The 16,548-nt window shown below is 38.2% G+C and overlaps 1 protein-coding gene across 1 annotated transcript in view; it reads left to right on the top strand.

The window, feature by feature from the left end:
* Nucleotides 1–16,548, top strand: part of TOP6BL (TOP6B like initiator of meiotic double strand breaks) — a 105,126-nt gene that overhangs the window by 63,541 nt on the left and 25,037 nt on the right. The window contains exons 5-10 of the mRNA XM_088017798.1: nt 1,986–2,069; nt 3,438–3,493; nt 4,142–4,213; nt 5,439–5,634; nt 13,672–13,822; nt 16,159–16,305. Of these exons, the coding sequence (XP_087873924.1) occupies nt 1,986–2,069; nt 3,438–3,493; nt 4,142–4,213; nt 5,439–5,634; nt 13,672–13,822; nt 16,159–16,305 (706 nt within the window). The remainder of the gene's footprint in view (nt 1–1,985; nt 2,070–3,437; nt 3,494–4,141; nt 4,214–5,438; nt 5,635–13,671; nt 13,823–16,158; nt 16,306–16,548) is intronic.

Raw genomic sequence — 16,548 nt, 5'->3', positions numbered from 1 at the left:
TTAAATGAAGGATGTGACTGATATGTATGCTGCAGTTACTGTTTAATCACTACTATATACATGCATGAATAATCCTAAATCTGTTTCCAGAATTTTCTAACAATTCTCATCTACTTTTCTGATAATTTTTTGTAATGATTCTATAATCTAATTTTCCCCACTCATTGCATACTTCTTGATCTCATTTTCAGTGTACTTACAAACAGTATTATAGTAATTTGTTCTTTCTGTTTCTTCCTCATTGTGTTATGATATGTTGAGGTCTAGGACCATTTTTTTCTTTAATGTGTTCCTACTACATGGCTCTGTATTCTCGGAGCCACCAATAAGAACTTACTGATTTTTTTACTCTATTTCTTCTCATTTTCCTAGACTCTCCATTTTCTAAAAGACTCCTTATAACTTTGGTTTTAGGGACACTCTATTAAATATAGTGAGTCATTATAAGAGAGTGGTTAATACTAAAGCTTTGGAGCCAGATTTGGTAACCTTGAGAAAATTGACCTCTTTGAGACTCATTTTTTTTTCATCCATAAAATGTGGGTTATATGTACCTAATAGGGCTTTTGTGAGGGGTAAAGGAGGTAATATAAGTAAGATACTTTAGCTCCATTCCTGGAATAGAGAAAGCCCTCATTAAATTATAAATTTTATTATATTTGTAGGGAGGTACCTGGGTATATTGGAAAGAGTATGGACAATTGGTATTAGACAGACTTAGGGTCAAATTCTGGCTCTATCACTGAACAGCTGGGTAACCTTAGGCAAGTTGCTTAACTTCTCTGAGTCTTGTTTAAAAAAACAATCTACAAAGAAAGGATAGTAGTACCTGCCTCCAGGATTGTTGTGAGGTAATGTTGATATAAGACCTGCACAATGCTTGCTACGTAGTAGGCATTCAACAAGTGATATCTACTATTGTTGCCATGTATAATATATACTTAAAGATTATTACCTGATCCTTAAAACAGTTCTGTGAGGTGGAATGGGTAACTTTTTCTTTTTAAGATTATTTATTTATTTATTTATTAGAGAGAGAATGCACAAGTGATGGGGAGACACAGAGGGAGAGGGAAAGGCAGACTCCCTGCTGATCAGGAAGCCCAACATGGGGCTCAATCCCAGGACCCTGAGATCATGACCAGAGCTGAAGGCAGACGCTTAACTGACTACGCTACCCAGGTGCCCCTAGAATGGGTAACTTTTATCGCTGTTTTACAGATTAGTAAACAAAATTCAGAGCAATTAAGTGATTTTCTTTTCATGGTCACTTAAGTAACTTTTATAGAGCCAGTACTAGAACACAGGTCTTCTGACTTGTGAGCTTTTTGCTTTACAGCTTTTCCTAAAAAAAAAAAAAATGATTAGCTAAATGGATTGATGTTAAAAAATAGTTCCTTTTAGTGTCTACTCCTTTCACTCCATTCTTAATACAGATCAACTCACATCAGGTTGGTAGAGCTAAGATAGAGTTACTCTTCTTTGTTCCAGTCTGAATTACTTCTATATTTGTTCCAAAAGGTGGTTTTGAATTGTGGGTTTTACTCTGATCTTTGTTCATGTGTCTCCTGAAGTTCCATGAAATAGTTTAGTCCAAGAAAGGATAGCTAATTATTAGATTGCCTTTTATGTCCAATTCTTGGATCCAAAGGTGTTTCCCCTTGGAAGTCTGAAAAGCTTTCTGAGGGGTAAGTTACCTTTATAGGAAGAAATACCACTATTTATTTATTTAAAATTTTATTTATTTATTTTAGAGAGGCAGGGAGGGGCAGAGGGAGAGGGAGAGAGAATCTTAAGTAGACTCCACGCGGAGCCGGACATGGGGCTTGATCTCACCACCCTGAGATCATGACCTGAGCTGAAACCAAGAGTCAAATGCTCAACCGACTGTACCACCCAGGTGCCTCAAGAAATACCATAATTTAATTCATTTGTGCTCCTGTGTTTGTGTATTTGTGGTGGATGTTTTTGTTGTATTGTTACAGGTTGATGAAAAGCCCAGAACTTTGATGACAGATAGTTTGGTGATAAAGAATTTTTTACATAAAATTGTCATGGTACACCCTAAGGTAAGCTGTTCTTTTGCACAGTGATGCTTCTCTTGTCATATGTTTTCAGGAGACCTCTACTCTGTAGGACATGAAAGGATATGGTTGGTCCTCTTTCTTTTCATGATAATGATTACAACTTTTAATATTGAATTGATTTGATTTCTTTGTCCCTAACACAGAGTTGATGTTGGTCATGTGACATAGCTAAGAGCCCTTGGAGATAGAGCTTTCTTTGGGTTCTTGTTTTTACTTCCTTACTGTTTTATTATATCAGTTTCGATACATTTTTTTTAAGATTTTATTTATTTGACAGAGAGAGACACAGCGAGAGAGGGAACACAAGCAGGGGGGTGGGAGAGGGAGAAGCAGGCTTCCAGCTGAACAGGGAACCTGATGTGGACCTCCTTCCCAGGACCCTGAGATTATGACTTGAGCGGAAGGCAGACGCTTAATGACTGAGCCACCCAGGCGCCCAGTTTAGATAACATTTTTTTTCTTCCTCTGTGCTTCATTTTTCTATTAAACCTGGATAATAAACCTTGCTGACTATCTCCTTCTTCTCCAAAGTGACTAGAAGAGCACATCAGGAAATTTTGATAAAGTACTTCAAACTTTGGAGAGCTATAATTTTTGTTATTAGCTATAGTTAGGTATGTTTATAGGAATGCACACCATTAAGTATGCTTTATAACTTCTCTTTTTTTTCTCTTGCTAGCTTTCTACTTTTTCTGTCTTCAGCAGGGTTCACTGCTTATTATGCCAGTCACTATTCTGAGTGCTTTCCACACACTCACTTACCCCATGCAACAGCCCTTGTGAAGTAGGTTTTATCATCATCATTCCCATTTTATAGCTGAGGAAACTATGGTACAGAGGTTAAGTAACTTGCAGAGCAAGGGTTTGAATTCAGGCAGTCAGGCTCTAGAGTCCTTTATTACCCGTTATGTTACATAGAAAGAAAAATGTAGGTCAAAGGTAGGAAATAATTAGGACAGTGAAGTAAATTGGAGGGAGGACAAAAGTCATATGGGGGCAGGGGAAGAAAAAGCAAAGAAAAAAGCATGGAGTGTTCTATGTACAAAAACAGTGGAAAGAATAGAGAGAAAAATTGATAGTTCCTTTAAGGGGGAGAAGAAATAATATTGGGAGAAGAGCAGAGAACAAAGGGTAGGATTTACTGATAATCTATGGCCACTTGGAATTGAAGTATATTTAAGATGCAGAATTTGAGCACAGATAAATGTTAATGTGTTAATTATGTTTAGGGAAAGTACAAGTGAAAAAAAGGGGGATGTAAAGAATATCTTCCCCTTTGGGAATTAAGTATGGAAGTTTTTAATCTCTGTCCTGGTTCATGTTAAATCTCATACCGCATTTACTTTGCAGATTAAATTTAATTTCACTGTAAAGGTGAATGGAGTCCTTTCCATGGAAGTCTTTGGGTAAGTCCTTAAATCCATGGCTTAAGTTTATGCTGTGGCTTTATAGTTTTTCTCAGTCATTATTGTCCTGTTTCTAGTAGCTTCACAGTTTGAATTTTTTTTAAGATTTGTTTATTTATTTTAGAGAGAGTGAGAGCTCACGAGCCTGTGTGTGGGAGGGAGGGGCCGAGGGAAAGAGAAACCCAAGCCGACTCCATGTTGAGCGCAGAGCCTGACACAGAGCTCCAGGAAAGTCTCAATCTCATGACCCTGAGATCGTGACAGGAGCTGAAATCAAGAGTTGGATACTCAACCAACTACACCACCCAGTTGCCCCACTGTTTGACTTCTTGACCCAAAGTCACCCTGAAACTAGTTTTGAGACCCCCCACATTTTCTTATTCTATGTTAGCTTTAATTTTTTTTTTCAGATTGAATAGATTTCTTTTCCTATGTTAGCTTTTAATGAGCCAGTAGATTCATCTAAACATTTCACATCTTTTCCTCTCACTAGAGTGGGTGATCTTAAAAGTTGCCATTTTCCCCTTGGTTAATTGGTTATTGAATTCTAGTAATCTTTGAGGGTGGTGGTAGTCATGGGCCAAAATTTATATCAGGTAAAGATTGGTTTTAGAATCTCTGACATATGGCTTTTTCTTTGCTTTGCAGGACAAAGAATGAACCCACTTTGAACCTATCGAATGGAATTGCTCTTGTTATAAATTGTCAGCATTATGTGAGGTGAAGGGTAAAAGCATTGTGGTCCCTCTCCATGTTTTAATCTCCTTTTATGAGTATGAATGTGGGTAGAAATTGAAAGTAGCCTCACTTATCATTTCTTAGTGCCAGGTATCAGATTCTGTCAGAAAAGTGGAAGTAAAACTTTGAAGCTATTTTTATTGAAAACTCTTATTATTTCTGGGTCCTTGAATATATTCTAATTGACCCAAGGACATGTGCCTTCTCTTTCCCATCTGTAAATGAAACAAAACAAACCCTGCTAATTTCAATCTTGTTTACATATGAGAAGGGAGGAATGACTTTAGATAGTTACTTGAACTCTTGGCTAGAAAGATACTATGAATACAAAGGAATTCTTTTGCATGTTATTTTTTGTGTATCAACATTTTGCATATGTTCAGAAATCATTTCTCTCTCTACCTCCACCTTCTTCAGACTACAAAAAAAAATCCATGGAGAAGATGGTAAATAAATGGAATAGAACCCTCTGCCTTGCTTTCCTATGCTGTCCACCTGCCACAGAATCCAAAATGAACATGCATTATAGCAAGAAAAAAACTAATTTATTATTAAGTCCGGTTGATTTATTCTTTATTCAGTAGTTTTCCACTCCGTTTGTGTGCCCTGAATCGTCACTGGTAGTCACAGGATCTTAAGGCTCGAAGAGATTGCCCGTGGCTTTTTAGTCTGTTTTTTCACTCTTAGAATTACAATTCAGATTAGATTTTTTTTTATTCTTTAATATGTGCAGGAAACAAAACCCCCACCCCTTATCTTTCTTTAGTAGTCCTCTGCTGTCATACAGTCTTTTCAGATAGCTCATTATCACAGATTTCCTGAAAAAGTTTAAGCCTCTGAGCCAGTGTTTGTGGACATATCTTCCTGGATGACCTGATCAGTTTAAAGAGAGGAAAAGCTTCGTTGGGTGTGGAGCTTGCTTACTTACTTACTTACTTACTTACTTATTTACTTACTTACTTACTTACTTATTTATTTACTTACTTACTTACTTACTTATTCATTTTTAAAGATTTTATTTTAAGTAATCTCTACACCCAGTGTGGGGCTCAAACTCAAAACCCCGAGATCAAGAGTTGCACACTCTTGATCTGGGTGAGCCAGCCGGGTGCCCTATTGTGGAGCCTACTTTAAAAAAAAAAAAGGAAAAAAAATAATTTCTTAAGAAGCAAAAAAAGCTAAGTTTGTCTTACCTGTTTTTTGACAGGAGACCACGATTTGGTACAGCTGAATTACTCTGCGGCCGAATCCGCCCTGTCCTCGGACCTCCAGTAGTGCTCTGCATCCCCGGTGACATGGCTGGCCCGGGCTTGTCGGGAGAGCTGACACTGACTCCAGCCGCTGCTCTGTGTCCCTGCCCAAAGGTCTTTTCCAACCAGCTGAATGGGATTTCTTCGGTTTCCATATCCTTTCGATGATAGAGTCCATCAAAATCTTCAAATTCATTGTCTTGAAAAATGAATTTTTTAAAGATTTTATTTATTTATTTTAGAGAGACAGTGAGTGGGGGGAGGAGCAGAGGGAGATGGACAAGCAGACTCTGAGCTGAGTGTAGAGCCTGATGTGGGACTCAGTCCCATGACCGTGAGATCATGACCTGCACTGAAATCAAGAGTTGGATGCTTAATTGACTAGGCCACCCAGGCACCCTGAAAAATAAATTTTTATATCTCAGTTCTAGAAAGGCCTTGGCGTATAAACTCTGTGCCTAGAAGCCAGTATGATTTGTATAAAAACAAAAATCCAATATGAAAGCCAAGCTTGAGAATTTTTCCAAAAAATTGAAAACATGTGCCACATGCTTTTCATGTAATTTAGTATGACAAGCATGGAATGAATAGTGCAAGCAGGAGAGATGAGGCTGGGAAAGTAGTTGGAGTTGAACATGGCTCTTGTGTGCCACACTAAGGAGTGTGAACTTCATTCTCTTTATAGTGGGAAACCATTGGATGTTTTAGGAGTCTCAGGCAGCATTATACTGTGGGGTAGGAGAGAGAAGTCAGCAAACACTAAGTAAATAAGTAAGTGACCTGGCAAGAGATAATGCTTGCCTGAGTTAAAAGTGTGATGAGCATGGAAAAGAGAAACTTACCCCTCGAAGGAATCAACATAATGAGGCAACCAGTTCATTGTTAGGGTAGGGAGAGATTGGGGGAAGGGAATAGCCAAAGTTGATGTCAAGATTTCTACATCCAGAAGAGGCAAATCTATAGAGACAGAAAGTGGACGGAGAGGGATTTTTTGGGGAGGGACAAAAATGTTCTAAAATTGTTGGTGGTGATGGTTGCACAATTTTTTGAATATACTACCATCTATTTGTGCACTTTAAATGGGTAAATTGTATGTTATGTGATATGTTTAAAACTCAGTAAGCTGTTTAAAAACATTTCCATAGATGGCTGATAGAATAATGATACTGTCAATTAGATGCAAATCATAAATGGCAGATTTGGAAGGTAAAGAAGATTAGCTTAGCTTTAAACATCTTAGGTTTATGGTTCCTGCAGGATGTCCCTTGAAAATGGCAAGCAGCTACATAGAAATTTTGGTCTGGAAATTGGAAATGATCAGATTTAGAGTTAAATTTTAGAGCCTCAACATTTCCCCCCATGGATTTAGTATAGCATAGGGCTTTGGTTAGAGCATGGCACAAGAGTGTAAATGCTGGATTCACCACTAATTGGCTGTGACTTTATGCAGCTTACTTAACCAGCCTAAGCTTTTATTTCATCAGCTTTAAAACAGAGATAATAATACTTCATAGATTTATTTATTTCCCCTTGCAAAGGTTTTGTTGTTGTTATAGCTGTTCTTTTGGGATTTGTTTGTTTTAGGATTGATTATTTTTTTTTAAAAGATTTTATTCATTTATTTATGAGAGAGCAAGAGAGAGAGAAACAGCACGAGAGGGGAGAGGGTCACAGGGAGAAGCAGGCTCCCCGCTGAGCTGGGAGCCTGATGTGGGACTTGATCCCAGGACTCCGGGATCATGACCTGAGCTGAAGGCAGTCGTTTAACCAACTGAGCCACCCAGGTGCCCCAGTTTTAGGATTGATTATGTACTAATCTATGTGAAGCTCCTAGCATACTGCCTGACATATAATAAGTTCAATAAATATTAGGTATTATTGTTATATGAATGAAGCTATAAGAGTAAATCTAGTTATATATAGTAGAGTATAAAGAATAAGAACAGAAGAAGGCCAAGGCCAGTGTCAGCTGAAAATATCATTAGGGAGGAGGAAGGAGCGGGATGGTGATAAAGACTATGCATGGACTCTTGGATTTTAAAATCTTAATATCTAGGTCATATAGAAGAGTATAAAGTAAAATATAAAATTTTCTCCTTCCTCCTCATCCCATTCCCCAGAGGGAATAAGGCACATTTTTTCTATCCTCTTGAAGTTTACATTTAGTGGGACATGTTAATAAATAGATGTCAGATAGTGGTAAGTAGAGTAAAGATAAAATAAAGCAGGTAAAGAGATAATGATAGGGAAGTTATTTTAAATATTATAGTCAATGGAGGCTCTAGGGAGGTGATGTTTTATTTAGTGAAGAGAAAGAGAGCTAAGAAAACTCTGGTAGGATTTCAGTTTCTGAAAATGGCAAACTAGGTAATTTAGACCCACCCTCCCACTGAGGACAAATGCTGGATGAAACGTTAAAACATCATAAAAAATTCTAAGAGCTCTAGTGAGGAGGAAGGAATTTCTGGGCCAACATAGGAAAAAACAGGAATAGCAGAAAGCTTGAGCCCAACACTGGGGGCTGCTTTTGCCCTGAGGTCATTTGCAAATTAGAGCAAGCAGCCAAGAGGCTAAGATGCACTTCTGAATCAATATAGGACAAGAAGGCCAAAGAGTTTAGGGCCTGCTGAGCTGGGGTGCTGTTAAAAGCACCTCTTGTTTTGGGTAGGGATAACTAAAAGGTTACACTTTAAGGAGTAAGGTGAACCTGAAATAAACCATCCTTCACATGAACTCATATATTTTTTGGGTCACCTGGAAAGTCCAGAAAATTTTAAACTTTCAAAATGGATTAAGATGATTCTAGATTTCTAATTCTCCCAGATGTCTTGTAGAAGCAAACAAAAATTCTTTCTAGGTAGATAGATAACCACATCTGTGCTTCAGATTATTTAACAAATACTTTCTCAAAATGTCCAGCTCATGTGCATATTTCCCTCTCTCTCTGTCATACACACACACACACACACACACACACACACACACACACACACACACCCTCCTGCCCCCACACCTAGATAAAAGAGTGGACAAGGTAACATGAATAAGAGCTAGCAAAAACAAGAGCAACAGAAGCACCCAGTGGGACTCCAGATGTTGGTAATATCAGACATTGATTTTAAAAATAAAAAATTATGTTTACTGTGCTTATGAAATTGAAATTCAAGCTTAAAAATCTTGCCAGGGAACTGTGAACTATAAAATGTGACATAATTTTTAAAAAAAACAAATGGAAATTGTAGAACCAAAAAATACAATGACCTGTATTGAAATTAGGTAGGTTTAACAACCGATTAGATATAGCATAAGTGAATTTGTGAAGTAAAAGGTGAGGATAGCAAAAACTTAGTAAAATAAAGCAAAGAGAGACAAAAGTATGGAAAATACAGAAGAGAGGTTAACAGGTGAGAGGAAACAGTGAGACCATTTTAATGTACATTTAATTCATGTCCCAAAGGAGAAGAGAGAAAATGGGGCAGAAACAGTCTTTGAAGAATTAATGGCTGAAGCAACTAAGACAGATTTCAGAGCTTAATAATCAAGCAGGATAAACAAAAAGATATCTATACCTGTAGAAAATCAAAAACAAGGAGAAAAATCAGCTAAGGAAGATGGATTTTCTTCAAAAGAGAAACAAATTGACAGCTGACTTCCCCATACCAACAGGATGTAGTAGTATAATAGTATTAATGTCCTGAAACTAAAAAATCAAGCTAGAATTCCATAAGCAGTAAAAGTATTTCTCAAGATAAAAGATAATGAACTTACCTATATAGATTAATGTCATAATTCATACAGTAAGAAGAATTAATTCAACTGACTTTAGAACATAGTGTTTTGGTGTACATTCTTGGTGGGATATACTCTAAGGATGAAGTGAACTATAAAGCACTCTTGAAATTCATTTAGTGGTCTTGATTCTTTTTTTTTTTTTAAAGATTTTGTTTATTTGATAGAGACAGAGTGAGAGAGGGAACACAAGCAGGGGCGGGTGGGGGAGGGAGAAGCAGGCTCTTGGCAGAGCAGGGAGCACGATGCAGGGCTCAATCCCAGGGCCCTGGGATCATGACCTGAGCCAAAGGCAGACGCTTAATGACTGAGCCACCCAGGTGCCCCTAGTGGTCTTTGATTCTTAGTAATAACATTGGTATTATACTGAAATTATTGTATACATACTTATTGTAAAACAAGTAATTATATTAACATTGTTGGGAACCAAAATTTTTAGAATAAGATATAGGAGTTTAAATTCAAAGAAATATTTTTATTTTGAAATAAAAAAATATTTTTAAGTAATCTTAAAGTGGAATTGAAGATACCAATATGTACCCCCAAGTTTTCTGACTTTTGAAATTATATATTTCTTAGCTTTGTCTGCTAAACAAACAAAAAACAAACAAACATAGGAACAGTGAGCACTCCTAGTACCCAGAATGTGTTCTCTAAATGTCATTGCTCACTAAAAAGGAGGAATGACTGATTCCAGGTCTAAAGTAGAAGATGAGGGGCGCCTGGGTGGCTCAGTCAGTTAAACATCTGCCTTTGGCTCAGGTCATGATCCCAGGGTTCTGGGATCAAGTCCTACATTGGGCTCTCTGCCCAATGGGAAGTCAGCTTCTCTCTGCCCCTTTTCCCCTCCACCTTCCCCCTCCCTCACTTCTCCCCCCACCCCACCCCCGCTCATGCTCTCTCTCAAATAAATAAATAAAATCTTAAAAAAAAATGTACAAGATGAGCCTGGGTATCTTATGTTGATACAGAAAGCAAAGAAGGTATCAAAGTCCATGAGATTATGTCAATTTCAAGAAATTCTGTCTCCAGCCAAGAACAAGTAACAGGGACTGGATCCAACCTCCTACCTTGAACAATTTAAAAAAATGGACAAATTATATAAACAACAGATAGTATAGGACAGTAGGTGTAGAGAGAGGAGAAACAAATAAACCCTGTGTTGCAGCACTGTACTACCTAGAGAGAAGTTCATGGGGAGGGCATATCCAACTAGAGTCTAGTGGATCTCTCTGAGTTGAGAAGACAAAGTTCAGAGTTTAGGGAGGTTTGGGCAGCTAGAACTTATAGAGTACCAAAGAGGAGATAAATACACAGAGAGAGCTCCAGACAGAGGAGAATTCCTGGGGAACACACAGAGCTAGGAATGGTTTCTGTTCCTACCACGCAGGATAGAAAACCTCGTATTTCATAAAATATCAGTTGGAGTCCTAAGAAGGGTTTGCCTGAATATAGTGGAGGAGTTAGCCCTAGCCCTAGCTTCCCTGGTCCCACCTAACAAAGCTTAAAACTAAGACTCAGAAGACTCAAACTGTTACACTCAAGTAACTTTATAGTGTCCCAGAAAAAAAGTTCAAGAACATTTACAGGAATGCAAAATGTCCTGCCTTCGACTAGATAAACTTTGCAATGCTGGGCATCCAATAAAAAATTACTTGGCATGCAAACAAGCGGGAATATAAGACCCATAATGAAAGAAAAAAAAATCGGTCAATGAGAACTGTTTAGAAATGACATAAGTAATAATTAGTAAACAAGGACATTAAGACAGGTATAACTGTACCCATATATTCAAGGTATAAGAGGAAAAAATTGAACATATTAAGTAAAGACACATCTAAAAAAACACCCAAATTGAATATCTAGACATAGAAATTAGAATTTTTAGGATGAAAATAGACTGGATGAGATTAGTGACAGATGTACACATTGCAGAGGAAAAGATTAGTGAGCTTGAAGACATGGCAGAAGAAACCAAAATGAAACAAAAAAAGACTAAAAAAGTGAACAAAGCTTCAGTGAACTGTGGGATAACTTCAAGTGGTCTAATTCAGGGACATGTGATTGGATTCCTGCAGGGGGAGGGCAGATAAAATATTTGAGGAAATAATGTCCCCCAAATTTCCAAATTTGCTATTAAGTATAAACCTGCAGATGGAAGAAGATAACAAACTTTAAACATAAGAAACTTGAATAAAATTATATCAAGACACACCATAATCAAATTGGTTAAAGCCGATAATAAAAAACCTTAAAAGCGGCTAGAGGTAAAAAGACATTTTAACATACTGGGGAACAAAGATGAGAATTAAGATTTCTCATTGGAAACTGTAATCTAGGAGAAAGTGAAGCATTGTTTTTATTTTTTATTTTTATTCTTTTAAGAGAGCCCGTGAGTGGGGGGTGGAGGGGCAGAGGGAGAGGGAGAATCTTTTTTTTTTTTTTTTTAGATTTTACTTATTAGAGAGCACATGAGAAGGGGGGAGGGTCAGAGGGAGAAGCAGACTCCCTGCTCAGCAGGGAGCCTGCCGAGGGACTCGATCCCGGAACTCTAGGATCATGACCTGAGCTGAAGGCAGTCGCTTAACCAACTGTGCCACCCAGGCGCCCAAGAATTGACTTTTAAAGCAAAAAAAAAAAAAAAAAAAATGCCATCAGTATATAAGATTTATAACATATGTCGAAGTAAAATGAGTGACAATAGCACAAAGACCAAGAGGGGAGAAATGGAAGTATATTATTGCAGGATTCTTATACTTTATGTGTGTGAACTGTTATAATATCATTTAAAAGGAGATGGTGATAAAGTTGTATACTATAAAGCCTAAAGTTTATACTATAAATCGCTGTTTCTACAACAAAGAATTATGAATAAATCAAAAAAGGGGATAAAATGGAGTTACAAAAAACACCCAGTCCAGAATAGAATCCAAAAATAGGAAAGAGGGAAATACAAGGAACAAATGCAAACCACGTAACAAGATGGTAGATTTAAACCCAACCATAGCAGTATTTATATTAAATGTAAATGGTTTCAACAACCCAATTAAAAGATAGTCACACATTTTGACTTTTGAGACATTCCACTCTTACTGAGTTTGCAGTACCTCAAAGCTCCCCTGGCTCTAAACAGTGAATGTGTTGGCCTTAGCTCCTGTGTAAATGTCTTGGATTTGTGATGGAGACTTCATTTATGGGTACTGTCTCCCTTTGTTCTGCTGTGACTTTTCATAATGTCCCAGTGCCTACGGGTGAGGATTTTAATCTTCACACTTAATGCTTCATATTTACCCTATTAAAAAGAGGATGAAAACAAAAAAAAAAGATAAAGGAAAATATATTTCTGGCTTCTTTAGCCTTGGTTCAGGGGACAAAAAGGGTTAAATATTAGGTTTTGTTTTGTTTTGTTTTTAAGATTTTATTTATCTTAAATAGATACAGCGAGAGAGGGAACACAAGCAGGGGGAGAGGGAGAGGGAGAAGCAGGTTTCCTGCTGAGCAGGGAGCCCGATGCGGGGCTCCATCCCAGGACCCTGGGACCATGACCTGAGCTGAAGGCAGATGCTTAACAACTGAGCCACCCAGGCGCCCCTAAGAATTGGTTCTTAACTGGATAATTTTGCCCTCAGAGGACATTTGGCAATGTCTGGGGACATTTTTTGACTGTCATGACTCAGGGGGAGGGTGCTACTGGCATCTAGTGGGTAGAGGTCAGGGATACTGCTAAACATCCTACAGTGCACAGGACAGCCCCTACAACAATTATCTGGCCCAAAATGCCAGTAGTGCTAAGGTGGAGAAACCCTAGGTGAAAGGGAAGGCGAGGGTAGGAGTGAACTCAAGAAAAGGAAACCATTTCAGAGGTCTGGCCGCCTTGGTCTTGGTTAGAGAATAGGGTTAGAGGAGGTAAGGAGTTTCCTTTTTCATCTGAATATACTCAAATACTTACTGAAAGATATTTTTGTATATACTTCTAGCATGTATCACACTGTGTTTTACTGATTTTTACCTGTATCTCTAGTCTAATATATATGATAAATTAAAGGTAGGTATTAAATCTGGATATTCATCTTTGTATTCTCTGAACTTAATATGGTGTTTAGCCTGTAGTACCACTCAAACCTATGATGGAATGAGTAGGATGAATATATAAACTAATTGCCCCAATACTATACCTGTAGCACACACTTCTTAAACCCAGAATAAATTTCTAGGAATTCTAGTGGATCTATCTCTGGTGCCTCACACCTATATTCGATGTGGAAAGGTTTAATACGTAATCATCTAGCACCCTAGTTTATTTCTGGGAGTGTGAACCAGGTCAGTGTTATGTTTGTTGTATGCAAATGAATACATAGTCATAAAAAACTAAAATTTGGTAGTTTTCTTTAGCAACTATACATATTTCTATATGGACCTTCAGGTCTGCCCCTGATATTGCCAAGTCAGGAGCCACCAACTACTACTGTCTTCAAAGATACCTCTTATTTCATTGACTGGAAGAAATACCACTTGCGTATGGTGCCCAATTTGGATCTCAGTTTGGATAGAGGTATATCTCCCTCTCTTTGCACAGGAATAAAGAAGCCTGGAGAATATTAGAGAAATGCAAGGAAATATAAATAGCAGGTGTACATAAAAAATAGGACACAGTGATCTGATGGTTTAGGTTGGGGGCCACTGGTGGGGGTCTGGCTAAGTTTGAGAATCTACATGAAGTGCAGCAAACAGGTCAATAGTCAAAGCCGCATTAGAGCCTGTTTCGGTATTACATGTTAATGCTGGTTTTCCTCTCATTTCCTCTACTGCCTCCTCTCTTCCTGGTCCTCTTGAGATAGTCAGTAGACCTCCATCTTGTAAGGACTTGTTTGGAGGGTTTCTTTTGTACCTTAATCTGTCAACTCTGGGGTTTTAGAAAGGTTAGTAATATCATTGAACTATTATGGAAAAGAAATGTTTCCTAATGAAATGAGAAAATGCACATAAAATTACTTACAAAAATTAAAACACCATATAAATTCAAAGCAGGAGTATAAACCATGTTAGTAATCAACCTAGGAAGCTGGCTGTAGTATTCATGTAGAGCATAACCACATTAACTTTGGGTGAATCACACTGAGAGGTGGATGCTTAATAACTGGACCAAAAAATAAAACTGGAAAGGGGATATGCAACCATGAGGTGATATCTAAGAGGTTTACAATCTTTTTTTTTTAAGATTTTATTTATTTATCTTATAGAGAGAGAGAAAGAACAAGTAGGGGAGCAGCAGAGGGAGAGGGAGAAGCAGGCTCCCCGCCAAGCAGCAAACCCGATGCAGGGCTCAATCCCAGGAACTTGGGACCATGACCTGAGCCGAAGGCAGATGCTTAACCAACTGAACCACCCAGGCTCCCCCATCTTTTTTTTTTACCCACACATCCTTCCCCTTTATCAGTCTCTCTACTGGAATCTTTCATCAGCATTTAAATTGGCTCATGTCTTCCTCATTTGTAAAATAGAAGAGAACTCCCTCTGCCCTCCCATCTACCCCCATCTATACTGTCTACGCGGAGTGCATCCCTTCCCCTGTCTCCACCTCTCCCCAGGGAGCCCCACAGGCACCACCTCACTGCACACTTGGAGAGGGAGTCAGGGGTGGGTGTAGGAGGTTTACAGTCTTGAGCTTGACTGTTGTTTGCTAGAATCCTCTGAAATTTAGAAAGTGGTCTGGTAAACTGGATGCTGAGGAAGGTGACCAGTGGGGAAGAGGCATTCTAGAGCTGTGACTGGTATGAGAAGACTGAAGCCTCCTGGGATGGAGAAGTATCTCAGGGGGAATGATAGAATCTTCTCTAGGAAATAAGACTCAGAGTAAGGATTTTTTTTTCTTGAGTAGGTAGTTGTTACAGAGGGTGCAATGAAAGGAGGAGGGTGTCTTTGAACAGGGTCTGTGGAGGTGAATGGTTTTGTGAAGAAAGAGTGCCTGGTCTTAACAGGTGGGATGTCATGCCTTTAGAATGTTTGAATCTCTAGGGCTCTCCATATCTCCTTTTCTCTTTGAATTTTTATTTTCATGCTTTGTTGGTTTCCTTCATTTTTTGCCAATTCGTGATGCCTGAGCTTGTTCAGTTTACTTTGGAAATGAGTAATATAGAAAATGTCCCCTCATCTCCTTCCCTCCCTCATTACTCTAAAGGACATAACCAGAATCCACATGGAGGTACTTCTCCGTATGGATCTGGGTGGAATTTAGGACTATCATGATTGTATTCTAAAGGATCAAGGTGCTAGAAAGTGACTGTAGGGCATCAGATTACCTGGGAATACAGATATAATATGGTAATGTGGTTAAGAACACAGATTTTGAGTCTGTCTAAAACAGTTCCACCACTTACTGCCTCACGTTGGGCAATGTATTTAATCTATTAGTGCCTTTTTTAAATCTGTAAAATAATATAAGAATAGGTCCTATGCCATAGTGTTGTTGAGGAGTCTATGTTTAGATAGTCCATGTGAAGAATTTAACACAATAAGTGGCATATAGTAAGCATTTAATACAAATTAGCTGTTGTCATTTTCATTACTCAGGTTTGACTCTGACCTCTGCCTTTTACTAGTGATAATCTATCTTAGAAAGTTGTATGGGGAATCAATAAATGTTTCTCAATAAATTCTAAGGAGTGCTGTTTGATTTGCATTTTGCACACCCAGTTGTTATTTTGATGTTCCTTTTGTCGCTATTTCCTTCCATCATGTGGATAGAAAAACAGGTTCAGGAGGAGAAGGGAGTGTTCAAATTTAGATTTGTCTCAGATCCTTCTTTGTTTGAGGTATAGGTTCTTTATTCACATAGCATTCTGAGGGCTTTACTTATCTTAGAATACTGTGTAATATCTTGTCCTCTAGATTTGGTGCTTCCAGATGTGAGTTATCAGGTGGAATCCAGTGAGGGAGATCAGTCTCAGAATATGGACTTCCAGGGACAAACTCTGCTGCTTTTTCTCTTTGTGGATTTTCACAGCGGATTTCCAGTCCAGCAAACAGAACTGTGGAGTAGGTATAGGGGCTGCCAGTTTGGGTGTGCTTAAATGTTAAGAGAGTAAAGAAAGGGAGATGTTATTATGATGCACGTATCTGAATTACATATATTTCTGTAGAATAATGAATTTTAATGAGAAACCTTGCCTAAATAAGTTAAATTATATGCTTTATGGAAAAGATATGTATCTCGAAACATCACTTAAATGATGACGTTCCCAGATTTAGTGGGCCAGAAATTAGTGGATACTTCCTATA

This window comes from Eumetopias jubatus, unplaced genomic scaffold (assembly GCF_037043125.1).
Source record: "Eumetopias jubatus isolate StellerSeaLion01/CBP00866 unplaced genomic scaffold, mEumJub1_p1.0 scaffold_13, whole genome shotgun sequence".
Classification (NCBI taxonomy): Eukaryota; Metazoa; Chordata; class Mammalia; order Carnivora; family Otariidae; genus Eumetopias; species Eumetopias jubatus.
Note: the sequence above shows the minus strand (reverse complement) of the source record. Positions and strands in the feature narration are given on the sequence as shown.